At 38.5% G+C, this 18,274-nt stretch overlaps 1 protein-coding gene across 4 annotated transcripts in view; it reads left to right on the top strand.

Annotated features, from left to right (window-relative positions):
• Positions 1 to 17,918, top strand: part of scaf11 (SR-related CTD-associated factor 11) — an 88,134-nt gene extending 70,216 nt beyond the window's left edge. For all 4 annotated transcript variants that reach the window (XM_073059722.1, XM_073059725.1, XM_073059723.1 and 1 more), the window contains 4 exons: positions 1,620 to 1,972; positions 5,204 to 5,434; positions 8,886 to 9,005; positions 17,145 to 17,918. In XM_073059722.1, the coding sequence (XP_072915823.1) occupies positions 1,620 to 1,972; positions 5,204 to 5,434; positions 8,886 to 9,005; positions 17,145 to 17,291 (851 nt within the window). In that variant the 3' untranslated portion in view covers positions 17,292 to 17,918. The remainder of the gene's footprint in view (positions 1 to 1,619; positions 1,973 to 5,203; positions 5,435 to 8,885; positions 9,006 to 17,144) is intronic.
• The last annotated feature ends 356 nt before the right edge of the window (positions 17,919 to 18,274 follow it).

The following is an 18,274-nucleotide window of genomic DNA, read 5'->3' as shown; positions in this document are numbered from 1 at the left end:
GGTGATTTGGGTCTAGGATGCACTACCACAGGATTAGTGAAGGCGCGGTAGTGTAGTGGTAAGCATGTTTTACAGTACCAGTGACAGTGACCCAGGTTCAATTCCCGTCAGTGCCTGTCAGGAATTTGTACGTTCTCCCTGTGACCATGTGGATTTCCTCCAGGTGCTCTGGTTTCTTCCCACAGTCCAGAGACATACTGGTTGGTAGGTTAATTTGTCATTGTAAATTGTCCTGTGCAGGTTTCCGGGCAGCGCAGCTCAAAGGGCTAGAACGGCCTATTCAATAAATAAAATAAATAACTCCAACTGTAGCATTCAGAATGAAATGTAAAAGAAAAGTAGCAAGGCTGGGGACCAGTTGATTGCTTTTGCATAGATATGGCAAGGACCTGAGAAACCAAATGCTCTTCGTTCATGCTGTAATCTTAAATATTTAAAATCATTGTTATGTGAAGGTAAGGGTCTTTCCAGAGTATAATTTACTGAATTTTCAATTTGCTTGGAGTAGCTTTACTAACAAAATATATTCATCCTGGTGATATTGGGACAGCAATAATGGATGTTTTGCCTGGGACAGCACAAGCTAGATAGGCCAAGTGACTTACAATAGCATAACAAATCTGTGATTATGTGTAAATGTCATTCACAGTGCCTTAGGGACTCCAGCTGTGGTTTTTACCCTGGGGTTTATTCCTGAAGCCTTCCCATGAATGGGTATAGCTGCAAAGGTTTAAGATCATAGTTTTCCTCCTTCTCGATGAGCTGCCAACTATGGCTGATGAGCCCCATCTGACCGGAGCTGATTTTAAGATGCCAGTAACCTGCATTTGCCCTTTCTCCTGTCAGTAGAAACAGTTCCACAACGCACAGTAATAACTAAGCCACATATGAAGACCAGGAGTTAGATTTGATTATCAGAGGCTATTTGGGGCTCATACCATTGGGAGCATTTAATAGGCCATTACCCCCTCCTCCTGCCCCCAGCTATGACAATTTTAAAGAACCCAACATCAGTTCCAGTATATGTGGCATTTTGTCATATTAGAGATGTCACAAGGCTATGTTATAAATTTCTACCTTAGGCATTCTTATCCATTCCTTTGTTGTGCTACATGAGGCATTTGCTTTCCAGTTAGAAATCTAATATTTTAAGTACATTGCATAAACCCTAGGGCAGCGCCATCTGCATTCTTCATCCTGAAATCACTAGATGCTTTTTCCATGTTTCCTTCCAAGATTCAAAACCTCACTTCTCTGTGGAGCTGGCATTACCCTATGTGCCAGATTGTCCAAATTCAGAGTGGGAGTTTTCAGATGGGATGCTTTTATGCCTTTTGTTGACTTGAAGATTTGGCTGTTTCATTTATCTCTACAGCAGTTTATAGTCTCCAGCATCTTCTCTGAACATTTTATATTAGCAACAGCCAGCATTCACTTTTGATTGCAACATAATCCAAAATTTAAATGTACATATATCATTAACATAGGGTATTATTAGTTTTCATTGTTACTAAAATGTGTGTTAAGCTATCAGGCCAAACTACTCAGATCGGACTTCTCAATAAACATTTCTTAAAGCTCACAGTGTCTGTTTCTGACCTTTTTTTGTAATTTGGCAGATACATCACAAGGGGCATCATCAACCTTCAGTGACCAAACAAATCAACAAATGAATGGCTCACAGCAACCTGTTAACATGATGCATCAGCCTGTTTTACCACAACCAATGAACCCTCCACCACAACCCATGAATGTCTTTCCCTATCCAATGAATGTCCATCCTCCTTTAATGCATTTCCCTAATCCGTATATCCACCCTCCTCCTCCATTGAATGTGCACGCAGGAATGTCAGCAGTGCCACCAACTGCTGCTGGAAATCTACCAAACAGCCCACCCCCACCACCACCTCCACCTCCACCATCCCAGTCAGTGAACTTCCCAGTCCAACAGCTTGACGTGACACAACCTCAGGTAAGAAGGAGTGAAAATCATTTTGCTATGTTTGTGTTTCAGAAGGAAATGAGAAAGTGTTCATTCTGAGCTTCCCAGAATCTCCTGCATTGGTCATCTGAAGACTAGGTTAAACACTCACAGCGAATGAAGCATATTTGTTTGAACAGTTACAAAGCTCGTCTCTGAGGAATTGGTTCTTTTTCTTATGAACATGTCTACCAGGATAACTTGTTTCTTTTTAATATATTTTACCTCTCTACATTTATTCCAGACTTCTGCTGTGTTCAAGGGTGTTATTCCAATCTAGCAGTACCATTTTATTTGTCCAGCATATTGTAACATAGTCCATGACTACAATTCGAAGGTTGTTAAGGTTAGCTAAAGCTATTTATGGCATAGTGTTGATGTTTGGAATATTCTAGTTACTGAACTAGTAACATATGGTTCATGAGTTAACTCACCATTACGAGTTTTAAAACTGCATTAAATCAGGTAAATAAGATGCCAATGATGGAAAAGAGGAAAGGTGTCTTTTCAATATTGCCCTTAAAACACAGCTGCCTTGTAGATGCATGAATTAATTTACTACACCGTTAATTCTTTATTCTAAAGCAGGGGTTTCCAACCTGGGGTCCACGTCTCCTGGATTAATGGTAGGGGTCCATGGCATAAGAAAAGTTGGAAACCCCTGTTCTAAAGCAGCCTATCAATGAATCTCACTTTTAGCATCTGATGATGAAAAATAAATATGGCCTTAACAGTGTTGGCCATACCCCAAGAATTTTTGAAAAGGTTATATTCATCTAATTAAGTATTAAAATTAGAAACTTCAGTTCAACAATGGAATGTAGAACAGTAAAGCACAGAACAGGCCCCTTGATTTATGCAGTCTGTGTAGACCATGATGCTAAATTAAATGAAACCTATCTACCTGTACATTCTGTAGATCCCTCCATTTCTTCCCTATTTATGTATCTTTCTAATTGTCATGTAGATGTTGTTAATCTATCTGCATTGACCACCATTCCTGAGCGTACATTCCAGGCACCTACCACACTCTGTGAAAACTTTCTACAAAAATTTTCTTCTCTCACCTTAAAGCTATGCCCTCTAGAAGCTGACATTTCCACCCTGGGGAAAAGGACTCTGTTATCAAACTCTCTCATAATTTTATCTCCTGCAGCAGGTTGCCCTTCAGACTTTGATTATCAAGGGAAAATAAATTCAGGTTTGTCCAATCTCTGCGACAACTAATGCACTCTGATTCAGGTGAACTACTTCTACACCCTCTCTAAAGCCTCCACATGCCTCCTATACTGTGGCAACCAGAACTGCACACTCCAAATGTGGCCCAACAGCTGCAACGTGACTTGCCAAAAATGCCCCAGCTGAGAAACATGCATGTCAAACGTTTAGCCCTAGCCACTTGTGTTGCACTTTCAGGTGCTATGGATTTGTACCCTTAGATCTGTGCTATTAAGGGTCCTGCCATTTATTTTTCCCTTTACATTTGACTTATCAAAATACATCACTGCGCACTCATCCACGTTAAACTCCATCTGCCAATTTTCTTCCCAGATTTCCAACTTATCTATTTTGTGTGCTATTCTTTTGCAACATTCCTTATAATCCATAACTTTTCTAATTTTCATCATTGTCTGCAAGTAGAAGGCTGAGTACTGATCTTTATAACACACTACTGGTCACAGACCACCAATGAGGTCTTTATCTTCTGTGACCAAGCCAGTGTGGAATCCAGCTTATCAGTTCACTAGTGTCTTCCGTGTGACTGGATCTTCTCTACCAGTCTATCAGAAGGCACCTTAGGAGATGACTGTAGTGTAGTGTAGTGATTAGCAGATGCTTTTGCAGTTTGGTGTGTTCCGGAGTTCATATTTCAATTCCAGCGCCATCCATAAGGAACTTGTACTTTCTCCAACAGTCCAAAGATGTACCAGTTAGTAGATTAATTGGTCACTGTAAATTGTCCTGTGAACAGACTAGGGTTAAATAGGTAGGTTGCTGGGCGGTGCGACTCTTTGGGCTGGAAGGGCTGGTTCTGCACTGTATCTCTAAACATATTTTTAAAATTCTTTGATCTTAATGCCTTAATAGTCTTTGGAATTAAAATAAACCACTATCCTTGTTGTATCAATACATTTATAGCTATCTTATCGATACCTGTTCTTTATTCATGAGTGAAAGACTGGTGTGCAATATGCCTTGTGAAAATGAATAACTGATTTGTTGTAAAGGCAGAATTTCATATATTTACAAACTTCAACCTTGCTTATGGATTTAGTGGCACAAAATCCTCTGACTCTAGAGTGTAAAAATATTCCTTCCTTAAGGCATGATATGAAGTGATTTCTTGATCAGTTGTACAGATTTTTTCATTGTCAAATTCTCAAAACCAATGAAGTCCATCAGTGTTGCTAAATATTTGAGTGATATTTAGAGCTGAAATTAAAACTGCTCATCTGTCACCATCGCAAACTATCTTTAAATACTGATTTCCTCCTTATTTAGTTGTTTTGTTATTGCTTCGCATAGTTCCATGTTTTGGAGTACAGCCATGAAACTAGCCAGTTCATATTGGGTCATTTTCATAACAGGAGACCAAATTTTCACCTTCCAGCAGTCATAAACACAAGAAATTGTGCAGATGCTGGAAATCCAGAGCAACACCTGCTGAATTCCTCCAGCATTTTTGTGTGAGTGTGTGACCTTCCCACAGTGCTGGTGTTATTGACTCCGTTATTTTGAATGCCATTAGTATTTGCTATTTCATCAGACATTTTCCGAATGCTAACCTTCAGGGTCATCACACATAACAACAGATAAATAGGCTGCTGTCTTATGTAATGTTACATTAGATACATTTTTAAAATAAAAATGGAGTCAACCAGCTGTGTACTCAGAGGTCTTGAGGATCTCAGTTCCAAAAGTATATTTAACTACATTGTTTGATAAAACCAGATTCGCATTCTGCGGCTGGTGATACTAAATCATGCCTGATTTAATTCCATAGGCATTATGGCCAGCTTCAAAATGTTGGAATGAAAGTTTGCTGTTGCATATTTTTGAGCTTCTGGTGACTATTCAGCTGTTGCTAACAACTTGTGCTTTTCTAAAATTTATTTATAGAAGTAAATGTCTTAGTAAATATTGTAATTTTTAAAATGTTTGTTTGGCTAACTATATGATAACTTGATAAATACTTGATATTTTGCTTCACTTCTGTTTTAGATACCTCCTACCTGTAATGCTTCTGAGGTGGATGTGCAGACCAGTGCTGCCAGTGTACCCATTCCAGCTGGAGGTCCAGGCAAAGCAGTGCCTGTTCCACCTCCTGTAGATGTTTCTTCTGCCTATCAGTCTGTCCAACAGGTCTTTGCTACTCTTTCCACTCCAAAGACTACAGTGGAAAAAGAAAGTCTGAAAGAAGAACCTGAAGCAGAAAAGACCAAAAAGGACAAGGTAAGTACAAGAAAGTCTGTAATTTATTGAATTACGTTTCTTTAAAGCATTTATATATGTTGAAATCAGAAAGCAGGAGGAGGTGATTCAACCTGTCAGATCTATCTATCTAATCTTAGATTCAAATCTTTTAAAAAGTTTTTGAACCTATGTATTAAGTAATGGCATATATGGTTTATGTGGTGCACTTTCATTGGTCCTTGATCCATATTAGTTTAATCCCGCCATCCGTCGTTGATCTGATGTTTCTGAGTTCTGAGTTCTTGTTCTGAGTTTTGAGTGATGCCTTGATTAAAGGTGGTTAAGACCATAAGACTTCAGAGCAGAGTTGGGCCATTTGGCCTGTCAAGTCCGCTCCACCATTCCATCAGGCCTGATTTATTTTCCCTCTCAGTCCCATTCTCCTGCTTTCTTGTAACCTTTGAGGTCCTGCCTAAGCCTCTGCTTTAATTATACTCAATGATTTGACCTCCACAACTGTCCGTGACAATGAATTCCACGGATTCACTGCTCTCTGGCTAAATAAATTCCTTTTTATTTCTGTTCTGAATGGACATCCCTCCAGTCTGAGACTATACCCTCTGTTCTACACTCACCCACTATAGGAAACATCCTCTCTATATCCATTCTATCCAGACCTGTCAATATTCCATACCTTTTAATGAGATCCCACCTCTCTTCTATACTTCTAGTACAGGCCCAGAACCATCAAACGCTCCTCATACATTAACCCTTTTGTTCTTGGAATCATTCTCATGATCCTTTGGATCCTCTCCAATACCAGCACACTTTTTCTTAGATAAGGGGCTCAAAACAGTGTGGTCTGACCAATGCCTTATAAAGCTTCAGCATTACATCCTTGTCTTCACAAAATGAATGCAAACATTGAATTTGCCTCCCTTCCCACTGATTCAACCTGTAAGTTAATCTTTAGGAAATTTTGCGCGGGGACTCCCAAGTCCTAATGCACCTTTGATTTTTGAATTTGTATCCCATTTAGTAAATAGTCTATGCCTTTATTCCTTCTACCAAAGTGCCTGACCATACACTTCCCTATACGACATTCTCCCAATCTGTCTAGGTCCTTCTGTGGGCTCCCTGCTTCCTCAACACTACTTGCCCCTCCACTTATCCTCGCGTGTCTGTAAACTTGGCCACAAATCTATTCCATCATCAAAATCATTCACACATAACATGAAGAGAAGGAGTCCCAACACCGATCGCTGCAGAACACCACTATTCACCAGCAGCCATCCAGAAAAGGCCCCTTTATTTCCACTCTTTACCTCCTACCAGTCAGCCAATCTTCTATCCATGCTAGTATCTTTCCTGTAATACCACGGGCTCTTACCTTGTTAAGCAGCCTCATGTGTGGCATCTTGTCAAGGCCTGAAAAACCAAGTAAACAACATCCACTGAATCTCCTGCCTGTTATTTCCTCAAAGAATTCTAACAGATTTGTCATGCAAGATTTCCCCTTAAGGAAACCATGCAGGCCTTAGCCTGGTTTATCATGTGCCTCCAAGTACCCAAAGCCTCCAACATCTTCCCAATCACTGAAGTCAGGCTACCTGGCCTATAATTTCTTTTCTTCTTCCTCCCTCCCTTCTTAAAGAATGGAATGACATCTGCAATTTTCCAGCCCTCTGGAACCATTCCAGAATCTAGTGATTCTTGAACGATCATTACTAATGCCTCCACAATCTCTTCAGTTATCTCTTTCAGAACCCTATGGTGTAGTCCATCTGATCCAGGTGATTTATCTATCTTCAAGCCTTTCATCTTCCCAAGCACCTTCTTCTTAGTAATAGCAAATACACTCACTTCAGCCCCCTGACACTTAAATTTCTGGCATACTGCTGATGTATTCCATTGTGAAGACTGATGCAAAATACTTATTAAGTTCCTCGGCTATTTCTTTGTCCCATTACGATCTCTCCAGTGGTCTAATATCCACTCTTGCCTGTGGATATTTTATACAGTATATTTGAAAAAACTTTTGGTATCCTATTTAATATTATTGCCTAGCTTCCCTTCATCTTTTCTCTCCTCATGGCTTTTTTAGTTGCCTTCTGTTTGGTTTTAAAAGCTTCCCAATCCTCTGACTTCCCACTAATTTTTACTGTATTATATGCCTTCTCTTTTGCTTTAATGCTGTCTTTGACTTCCCTTGTCAGCCACGGTTGCTTTATCCCTTTAGAATACTTCTTTATCTTTGGGATATATCTATCCTGCACCTTCCAAATTACTCCCCCCCCCCCCCCAGAAACTCCAGCAATTGTTGTTCTGCCGTCATCCCTGCTTGTGACTCCTTCCAATCAACTTTAGCCAGCTCCTCTCTCATGACCCTGTAATTCCCTTTACTCCACTATAATACTAATACATTTGATTTTATCTTCTCCCTTTCAAACAACAGGGTGAATTCTATCATATTATGATCACTAGTTCCTAAGAATACTTTTACCTAAGAATACTTTTACCATAAACTCCTGAATCAAATTTGGTTCATTACATAACACCAATTCCAAAATTGGCTTTCCCCTAATGGGCTCAACCACAAGCTGCTCTAAAATGTCATCTCCAAGGTATTCTACAAATTCACTCTCTTGGGATCTAGCACCAACCTGATTTTCCCAATCTTCCTGCATATTGAAATCCCTGTGGCCATTGTAACATTGCCCTTTTTACATGCCTTTTCTATCTGCTATTATAATTTGTACCCCCCATCCTGGCTACTATTTGGAGACCTATATACAACTCCATTTAGGGTCTTTTTAGCCATACAGTTTCTTAACTCTACCCTCAAGGATTCTACATCTTCTGATCCCATGCCACCTCTTTCTAATGCTTTGATTTCATTTTTTTACCAACAGAACCACCCCACCCTGCCTACTTGCCTGCTATTTCGATACAATGTGTACCTTTGGATGTTAAGTTCCCAATTATGATCATCTGCCTTATTCCGTATACTACATGCATTTAAATATAACACCTTCAGTCCTGTATTCATCACTCTTTTTGATTGTGGTCCCATGTTACACATCACCTTATTCTTCTGACTGCAATTTTGCCTTATCATCTGCCTGCCCTTCTTCACAGTCTCACTATAGATTGCATCTACCTGTATACCCGTCCTCAGCTCTATCACTTCATTTCCCATCCCCCTGTCAAATTAGTTTAAACCCTTCCCAACAGCCCTAGCATGCCTGCCCCACAAGTATATTGGTCCCCATCGGGTTCAGGTGTAACTTGCAGGTCATACGTTCTCCAGAAGAGATCCCAATGATCCAGGAATCTGAAACCAATTCATCTGCCAAATCATCGTGTTCTTACCTTCGCTGACACATGGCACAGGCAGCAATCCAGAGATTACTACCCTTAATCTCATCAGAATTGTACCTTTAATTCGTATCCTATTAATTATGGATGTACATTTTTCCCCAATACATAGAAATGTACCATACAGGAACGAGCTGTAGAAGAGGTAAAACTAGCCATCAAGCCTTACTACCAGAAGAAGGACATAACCAAGGATGAATACAAGGAAATTGTCCGCAAGGCAGTGGATAAGGTAATATTCTAAAGTATATTTTAACTGTACCATGATTATTTATGGTGGTTGATGAAAAACCAGAATACTCTTTTCATTTTCATATCTGGTCACTTCTGTTTAATTAGTGTTTTTTTAAGAATGCCAGACTGAGAGGAATAAACAGATGTAAATTATTGTTTATGCAGTTGTTTTCCGTTAGATCAGGGATTCCCAATTGGAGGTCCACGGACCCATTGCTTAATGGTATTGGTCCCTGGCATAAAAAAGGCTGGCAACCCCTGCATTAGGGCAATTTCTAAAGAGTGTAATAATTGCACTTGTGAGCATTTAAAAACTAATGATTAAACAAGGATTGTCACAAGAATTTGCAAAGACCGCAGTTGAACGTGTTGGGCATACAGAAAAAAATTGTTCTGCAGATAGTAGTTTTAAGGAGTTCCGAGAAATCTACATTGTATCTCCTAGATTGATGAGCGGTGGATGGAAAATGGCATCTAATGGAGAAGTTCATAAAATGCTATTTATTGGATGTGCTGAGAAGTATTTGAGCTATTTAGAATGTGTTTTCAACAATGATTTGGGCGGGATTTGATTGAGGGTGAATATTAAAGTTTGTAGAACCCTGGTTGTGTGGCCTGCAAAGTTTGCAGGGATACAGCAGGAAGATATTGACAGGCTAATAACTTGGTTCTATATACTGAAGGTGAGTGTACATCTGCAGTATTTATTTACTTTGTTTTATATATCTCATAACTAGTGTAGTGATACCAGTAGTGCATCAGTAGGTCAGAAGCTGAATTAATGAAGTGGAACAAGTTTAAATCTGCCAAAGTATCTGGAAAATTTTAATTTAATAACAACCAACTACATCTGGACTGGTAATGATGAAATTATAAGAATATTTCTCATAAAAGTTTTTAGTGAGTGAAGAAAGTTTATTTTATTTGTTGAGGCCTATATGACCCCAGACACATTAATGTGGTTAACTTTCTGAAATGGCTTTGAAAACCTTTCAGCTCAAATGGAGCTTGGAACAATTACTAGGCTTAATCATTGGTGGATAGAAATGAATGCAAGAAGATATTCCAATCTACTTGTTACTCTCCACAGATTATCCTTGGTCTGATCAGTGGCAAGTAACATTAATGCCACAGAAGTATAAGCAGTGATTATCCAGCTGGAGATATTCACATCATTAAGTCTCAGAATCAAATTTATACGACATCCAAGATTCAAAGTCCATTTAGAGGTGTCCCCTGCTTTACAAAAGTTTGCTTTACACCACTTCACTTTTACTAAAGACTTACATTAGTACCTTTTTTCGCTAACCGAAAGAAATCCGGAGGATTTTGGCTTTTACGAAAAAAGGTGCCCGCTTTAAACTTGTGTTTACCCCGAGAAAGACTACCATGACCATGAAACCTTGCGTGGGCAGGTGTGTGCGCATGCATTTACCTGCAGATTTTTTTCTACAAATCGGTTTTGGCTAAATCTTCCCGTTTCTGGTAAGTGAAACTACACTGTACATACATTATTTCAGGGTGTATAACCCTGAGATTCATCTTCCTCACAGACAGCCAGGAGACAAAGGAAAACCATGGAACTCACTCAGAGAAAAACATCAAATAGTCCCCTCTCCTGTGTGCATAAATGACAAAAAAAGAGCAAAAAGCACAAAATATAAAACACAAAATGTTTGGCAGCAGCAGCACGGTGTGAAGTCATAAAATTCTATAAGTTATAAAAATTAAATAAATAGTGGAAGTTAGGGTTCATGCATTCTTAGACCATTCAGAAATCTGTTCCTGAAGGGGGAAGAAGCTGTTCATAAATTGTTGAGTGTGGGTCGTCAGGCTCCTGTATCTCTTCACTGATGGTAGTAACAAGAAGAGGGCATGTTTCATTCATGTAGATGCCACCTTCTTGAGGCATTGCCTCTTGGAGGTGTCCTCAGTGGTGGGGAGGGTTGTGCCCATGATGGAGCTGGCTCTGCAGCAATTGACTCACCTTCTGACACCCCAGTCACTGACAAGAGACAACTGAATAGTATTGTAGAATGGTTTCCACTTGCCTGGATGATTAGAATACCAACAACTCTCAAGAAGATTGACACCACTCCAGGATAAATCAGCTTGTTTAATTAGTACTACTGTATCTTACAGTGACTCACGTAGTCCAGCCCTAACACCACCTCCCAAGCACACAACCCTTAACACCAATAATAGCTAGAGTTTCTGCTATGTGGAAATGCTGTCAAATTGAAAATCATTCTTTTTTGTTGTAATTTATTTCTTATTGAAGTTCATCATCAAACATTTCCTTAAGATGTATTTCAGATACTATACGTATCTGAAATATCTGATTTCAGATAAACATTTCCTTAAGATGTATTTGATAACTATACGTATCTGATTATATGTATATCATATAGTCATATATGCCACAAATCTCCACTTAATATTTATCTGAGGTATACACTTGTAGAAGAGAGGAAAGAAAGAACAAGCAAAAGGAGAAAAGTGTACAAGTAGGGTGTTTTTTTAACATATTGATTTGTGAGAATAAAATCAGGCCTGTGAGGTATTATGTAATTAAACCATTTTTCCCAGTATGAATCAAAGTGTTCCAACTTATGATTAACAAATGCTGTTATCTTCTCCATTTTGTAAATGTCCATTGTAATTTCCTCCATGCGTTTAAAGTTGGGCTCTCCTGTGATAGCCATTTCCTGGTAAGAGTCTTTTTACCAGCCACCAACAGAATATTCATTAAATATTTATCTCTTTTCACCCATTCTTGAGGTATATATGGTCTTACTTTCTAAGGGTATTTCACATTTAAAGATGTCTTTTAGGGCATTATACATCCCACTCCAACAGTCTTTGATAATGGGGCATTCCCAGAAAATATGATAATAGTTCGCATTTTGACTTCCAGAATTTCTCCAGCAAACAGGGAGGTTACTATCATAATGGGATTTCTTGAGGGGGTGTAATAAAATATCAAGTTTTTCCATCCAAACTCCCTGCATTTCTGTGAACTGTTACACTTCCATTGATACCTCCATATTATTGTCCATTCTTCCTCAGATATAATTATCCCTCCTTCCTTCTCCCATTTTGTTTTAATATATGAAGTCAAATGTGTTTTAAGATTTGACAAACCCTTATACATGCTTGAAATGATTCTACTACTACAGTTATCTCAATTATATACTTTTCTAAATAGCTCTATAAACATGTACTTGCCTTGGTTACATTTTTAACCCTCCTATTAACATATTGTCACATCTGTAAATACCAATAAAAGTCTTGTTTTTCTAATAGGTATTTCAAAACTGAACAGTGTTCCTTCCTCCATTATATTACAAAGAACTGTTATTCCTTTAGTTATCCAGTCCTTAAATCTAGCTTCCAGTTTATTCAGCGTAAAATCCGAGTCATATGCACACCATTTAAGAATTGCAATATCTCCTTCTAGTTTATATTCTTTTATAATAGTTTTCCATATTTTAAGAGTCCATTTCACCCACGGGTTATCAGTAGTATTTATGTAACTTTGTAGGTTATCAGCCAAAATTGCCTGTATGGGGATGGAAAGTATCCTCTCTTCAATGTTTTTCCATTGAGCGTCAAATGACGGGTTGCACCAGCATATCACAGCTCTCAACCGTGCTGCAAAATATTAATGTCTAAGAGAAGGTAGGCCCCATCCCCCCTTTACCTTGGCTAATTGCAAAGTTTTGAGACAAACTCTAGGCCTTTTACCTTGCCATATATATCTTGATAACATTTTGTTCCATTCATTGAATTGATTTTGGTTAATCTCTATTGGTAGGGTCTGAAAGAGATGTAATAGTTTGGGCAGTATATTCATTTTAATGGATTCAGTCCTTGAACTGAGACTAAAAAACGGAATTAGGATTCATCTTGTTAAATCTTCTTTAATTTTTTATATATAGCTGAATAATTGCATTAGAAACATAGAAAATAGGTGCAGGAGTAGGCCATTCGGCCCTTCGAGCCTGCACCGCCATTCATCATGATCATGGCTGATCATCCAACTCAGAACCCTGTACCTGCTTTCTCTCCATACCCCCGTTCCCTTTAGCCACAAGGGCCATATCTAACTTCCTCTTAAGTATAGCCAATGAACCGGCCTCAACTGTTTCCTGTGGCAGAGAATTCCACAGATTCACCACTCTCTGTGTGAAGAAGTTTTTCCTCATCTCGGTCCTAAAAGGCTTCCCCTTTATCCTTAAACTGTGATCCCTCGTTCTGGACTTCCCCAACATCGGAAACAATCTTCCTACATCTAGCCTGTCCAATCCCTTTAGAATTTTATACGTTTCAATAAGATCCCCCGTCAATCTTCTAAATTCCAGTGAGTAATTTTGATTCTGATAATATTGCCAAATCTTTTGGCATAATGATGCCTAAATATTTGAAAGACTTTGTTTGCTATGCCCAGTGATATCTACTTACAATTTCTCTTGGTGTGCTATAGTTATATGAAAGTAATTGGGTTTTATCTATGTTGATACCCTGATAATTGACCATATTGTTCAAAGGATTGCATCAATTTAGTTAAGAGTATGTTGATTGCCCTAGATAGATCAAAATGTCATCCTTGTAACAGCCCAATTTATGCTCTGTTCCTTTAATAGTAATTCCTGATACCTTTTTGTCTGATGGTTCCAGCTAATGGTTCCAGATATAATGCAAAGAGTACTTTACTTTTATTGTCACCAAACAATTGATACTAGAGTGTACAACCATCACAGCGATATTTGATTCTGCGCTTCGCGCTCCCTGAAGTGCAGATTGAAGTAAATATAATAAAAATTTAAATTATAAACCGTAATTAGAAAATAGAAAAGGGAAAGTAAGGTAGTGCAAGTCAGATCCGGATATTTGTAAGGTACGGCCCAGATCCAGGTCAGGATCTGTTCAGCATTCTGATCACAGTTGGAAAGAAGCTGTTCCCAAATCTGGCCTTACGAATCTTCAAGCTCCTGAACCTTCTCCCGGAGGGAAGAGGGACAAAAAGTGAGTTGGCTGGGTGGGGTGGGTGAGTAGTGGTGACCATGCACAGCCCTGTCTCGTGCCCCTTTCTAGGGTAAAACTATTTGATAAATATCCATTGATTTTAATCATAGCAGTAGGATTGTCATATAGTGCCTGTATAGTTTTAATAATTGTCACGTAAACCAAATCTATGTAAAACTCTGTAAAGAAAATTCCAATTAACCGAATCAAATGACTTTTCAGCGTCCACGCTTATCACTATTGCTTCAATATTTCTTTTTTTGTATATGATCCAGAATGTGAATTGTCCTTTGTATATTGTCTTGTGTTTGGCGTTGTTGTATAAAACCTGTCTGATCATTATGTATCAGTGTGGGTAGGAGCTCTTCTAATCGTTTGGCCATGATGGAGGTAAATAATCAATAATCCACGTTAAGAACAGATATTGGTCTAAATGACCCACATTCCTTGCCTTCCTTCGGTATAGCTGAGATTACCGCCTCCTTCCAGCTGAGTGGTATTTGCGCCCTTTTTAGAGCCCAGTTCAATGTGGGGAGTAAAACAAGAATAAACTAATTTTTGATTTCTTTATACCACTCTGCTGTATATCCAACTGATCCTGGTGACTTGCTTAATTTAAGCCTACTAACTGGAGTTTTTAGTTCAGCTTCAGTTAAGTCAGCAGTAAATTGAAAATCATTCTTAATCGAAAATTGACATTTCCACTGCTGTCTAAATCCTGGAGCTAGTTCCGTAACCTCACTGGGTGTAACTTTGCATATGGACATCAGGGATTGTCCATTCCTCTGCGAAGGTGGTTCATGGCAATGAGCTATGAAGTATTGAGCTTGCCACTGCCGCTATGGTCTCAAATATCAATTAATAAGGGTTCACTTCATGAGCAACAAGGTCATGGCTGAGCCAAAGTACAATTGAGTAAAATCATCCATAGGTTTAGTATGAATTTTCTGGTTTTGTCCAGATCTTTTAAAATGAAAATTAATTTGAACAATTAAGTATGAAATCGTGCAGATTTATGATATTTACCAGAAGCATATGGGAGATTAAAATTATTTCAATGCATATTCGAGTGTGTGACAAACTATTTTTGTGTCAGTGTTAAGGAAGAGGATAAAAGAGTAAAAGATGCCAGAACGAACAGGAAATGAAGTGATAATGATGTTCAGTTTGACAGCATTTTCTATGTATCTGGAATTAAGTTTGCCATCTATTTATTTGGTATCTGAAATCCAAATATTACAAAACAAATTGGAAATAGCCACCTACCTAATAGGAGATAACAAACCAAAAATATATATATATGTAGCTTCAAACTGAGTAAATGAAGTGCATAAGTAAATATCAAAGAAAAATAAAGTTATTATGGCTGCTTCAAGTGCCCATGCTGAGCTAATCAGTTTCATCAACTTTGCCTCTTAACTTCCAAACTGCCCTAAAATTCACTTGGTCCATTTCTAGAGCCAAACTGTTGACTAACATCTTTCATAAACCCCCCCTGATTCCTATGGTTATCTTGACCACACCTCTTCCCACCCTAGTTCCTGTACAAATACTATTCCCTTCAGTTCCTTCATCTCCACTACATCTGTTCCCAAGATGAGGCTTTCTCTGAAATCCTCCTCTTTTCAAAGAATGGATTTTCCCTTCCTCCTCCATTGATGCTGCTTCCACCTGCATCTCCTCCATTTCCCAGACATCTGCAACCCATCTTCCCAGCACCTTAACAAGGATAAGGTCCCCGTCTTCAACTACCACCCCATGAGCCCCCTCAATTTGTACGATGTTTAAAGGGATCCTACCACCAAACACTTCTCTTTCTCCACCCCCAAACTCTGCTTTCTGCAGGATGACTCCCTCCATGATTCCTTGGTCTATTCGGCCCACCTGGCTATACCTATCACCTTCTAGCTAGTCCTTCTTCCTCCCCCCCCCCCCCCCCCCCACACACACACTTTATTCTGACATCTTCCCCGCTCCTTTCCAATCCTGAAGAAGGGTCTCAGCCCAAAACATCACCTGTTTATTAATTTCCATAAATGCTGCCTAACCTGCTGAATTCCTCCAGTATTTTGCAGGGTGTTACTCTGGATTTCCAGCATCTGCAGACTTTCTCATGTTTCAGAAAATATCAAGTCAATGATTTAATCTGATTTCAAATTCTCCAAAGGGAGCTAATGGCAAACACGGCAAAGAAAATTTTACAACTCATTAATCAGAAGTGTTTCCTTTCTGTCCTCTCCAGATATTGTGTAGATAATGGATATGACCTTCACAATTGCTCCATCCTGCCCTTCTTATTCTCCACTTTCACATAACTGACCCAGACACACACACACACCCCCACCCACCCACCAAACTTTGGGATGGTCCCACCTTTGATAAAACACCCGACACCTCAGGTCTTTAGGTGGGTGCAATTCAGGTAGGTAGCAATTGTTTGGAATTAAAATTTTGCAGTAAGTGGGGAGTACAGAAAAGCCTTTACTTACCCATGCCCTACTCTTGCCCCAACCCCAATGTTTCAGGTTCAAATTGGGGAGAGAATCTTGATCCCTGGGTAGGAAGTGCCATTACAAAGAAGATACAGCAGTGCTTCTACTTTCTTGGAAGTTAATCAAATCCAGCATTTTTATCTGAAACTTTGACAAACTTCTATAGCAGCGTAGCGGAGAATATCCTGATTAACCCAGGCGTATTTCCATTCCCCCACCCAGCACTAGTCAGTCTTCTTTCTCCCTCCAAGTCCTTGCCCTGAAATCCTTCAGCTACATTCTGACTTTGATTCCTTTTGTCTGACTCTCCCTATTGTTCCTTTATTTTTTTTTATGCTCATCAACATTTATACAATTATTCCTTGCCTTTAAATTCTGTTCCGTGTGAAATTCTAACCAAAAAATTATTCAAGAAAAATCATGTCAAAGCAAATGGTATTTTTGAGTTTTATTGGTCTTTTTTCTATTGCATTCATCAAGTGGAAAAAAACTCCTTAATTTTAAAGTATCTTAAACCTTAACACAAACTTTTTTTAAGTTTCTACCTTGTATGTTTGCACTTCATAACTGCACATGTATTAAATTGATTCACTGAAATCTGTATCTTCATTTCTAAGGTTTGCCATAGCAAGAGTGGTGAAGTAATCCCAGGAAAAGTAGCCAACTTGGTAAAAGCATATGTAGAGAAATATAAACATGCAAGGAAAGGGAACGCAAAACAAAATCCTGAAGAGTGCAGTATCATTGGGAACAAATCTGTTTAAATGATGTAAAGATATCGCAGATTGATTACCAGTGTTAACATGAACCCAGTATAGAATGATGAATAGGAAATTTGTTTTCCATTGGTTTATATAATTTTTCCTACAGAGATTTTTTTTTTAATTGAAGCGTTTGGGACATCACAATAACATGAAGTGAGAAGCATGCTGTTGTTAGTTATCTGGAGTTGCAAGGATAATATGATCTGTCCTGGCCCTCCTGTGGGCTGTCAGTAAATCAGCTGTATAAATGTGATATTTGTTTAGATGATTTCCTAATGTATCAAATTATCTCTTACTGATTTTTTTTTGTTAACTCTACTTAGTGTTTTTGTAAACAGTTTGTATGCTGTACAAATGCCTCCAGGTTTAACTGGAAGGATGTGGATCATGTAGTTGCACTGAAGACTGGCAGCTGAGGCTGATCAGCTATTTTAGTGCATTTAGGTTCTCAACAAAAATGATTGCTTAACTCTGCTAGGACTGTCACTCAGTGGGAAAATGTTTGATAAAAGATTTGATTCTATAGTTTCATTTTTGAGAAAAGCAGAAAAGAATGGTTCAGAATGTGATAGTATTCTGTAATACTTAACCTACACACCGAAATAAATTTTCTGCTGCTTGTCAAAACTGTTTCTGGGTCTTGATGAATATGTATCTGGGTTTAAATTTGTTGACATCAGATGAGAAATTTGTATTTCTTCCTAAAAAGTGTAATCCTTTATAGAAGTATTTTTGTTTCATATTCTGGTGATGGTATTCTAATAGTACATTGCATTAGCTGCTGACATTGTTTTGTTATATTTAAGTACAATTAATTAGTATGGCAGTAGACAATTTAAATACTGGGGGTGAATCTCATATTGTAAATGCCTATATACGATCAAATATTGAATGAAGCTCAATTTTTTCTGGTACCATCAAAAACATGGGTCTGAATTTCTACAATGCCCTAAACACTATTGCCAGCAGTGCTTCAGCTTTTT

Source organism: Hemitrygon akajei, chromosome 10, assembly GCF_048418815.1.
Source record: "Hemitrygon akajei chromosome 10, sHemAka1.3, whole genome shotgun sequence".
In the NCBI taxonomy this organism is placed as follows: Eukaryota; Metazoa; Chordata; class Chondrichthyes; order Myliobatiformes; family Dasyatidae; genus Hemitrygon; species Hemitrygon akajei.
The sequence above is the reverse complement of the archived record's forward strand: the minus strand, read 5'-3'. Positions and strand labels throughout refer to the sequence as shown.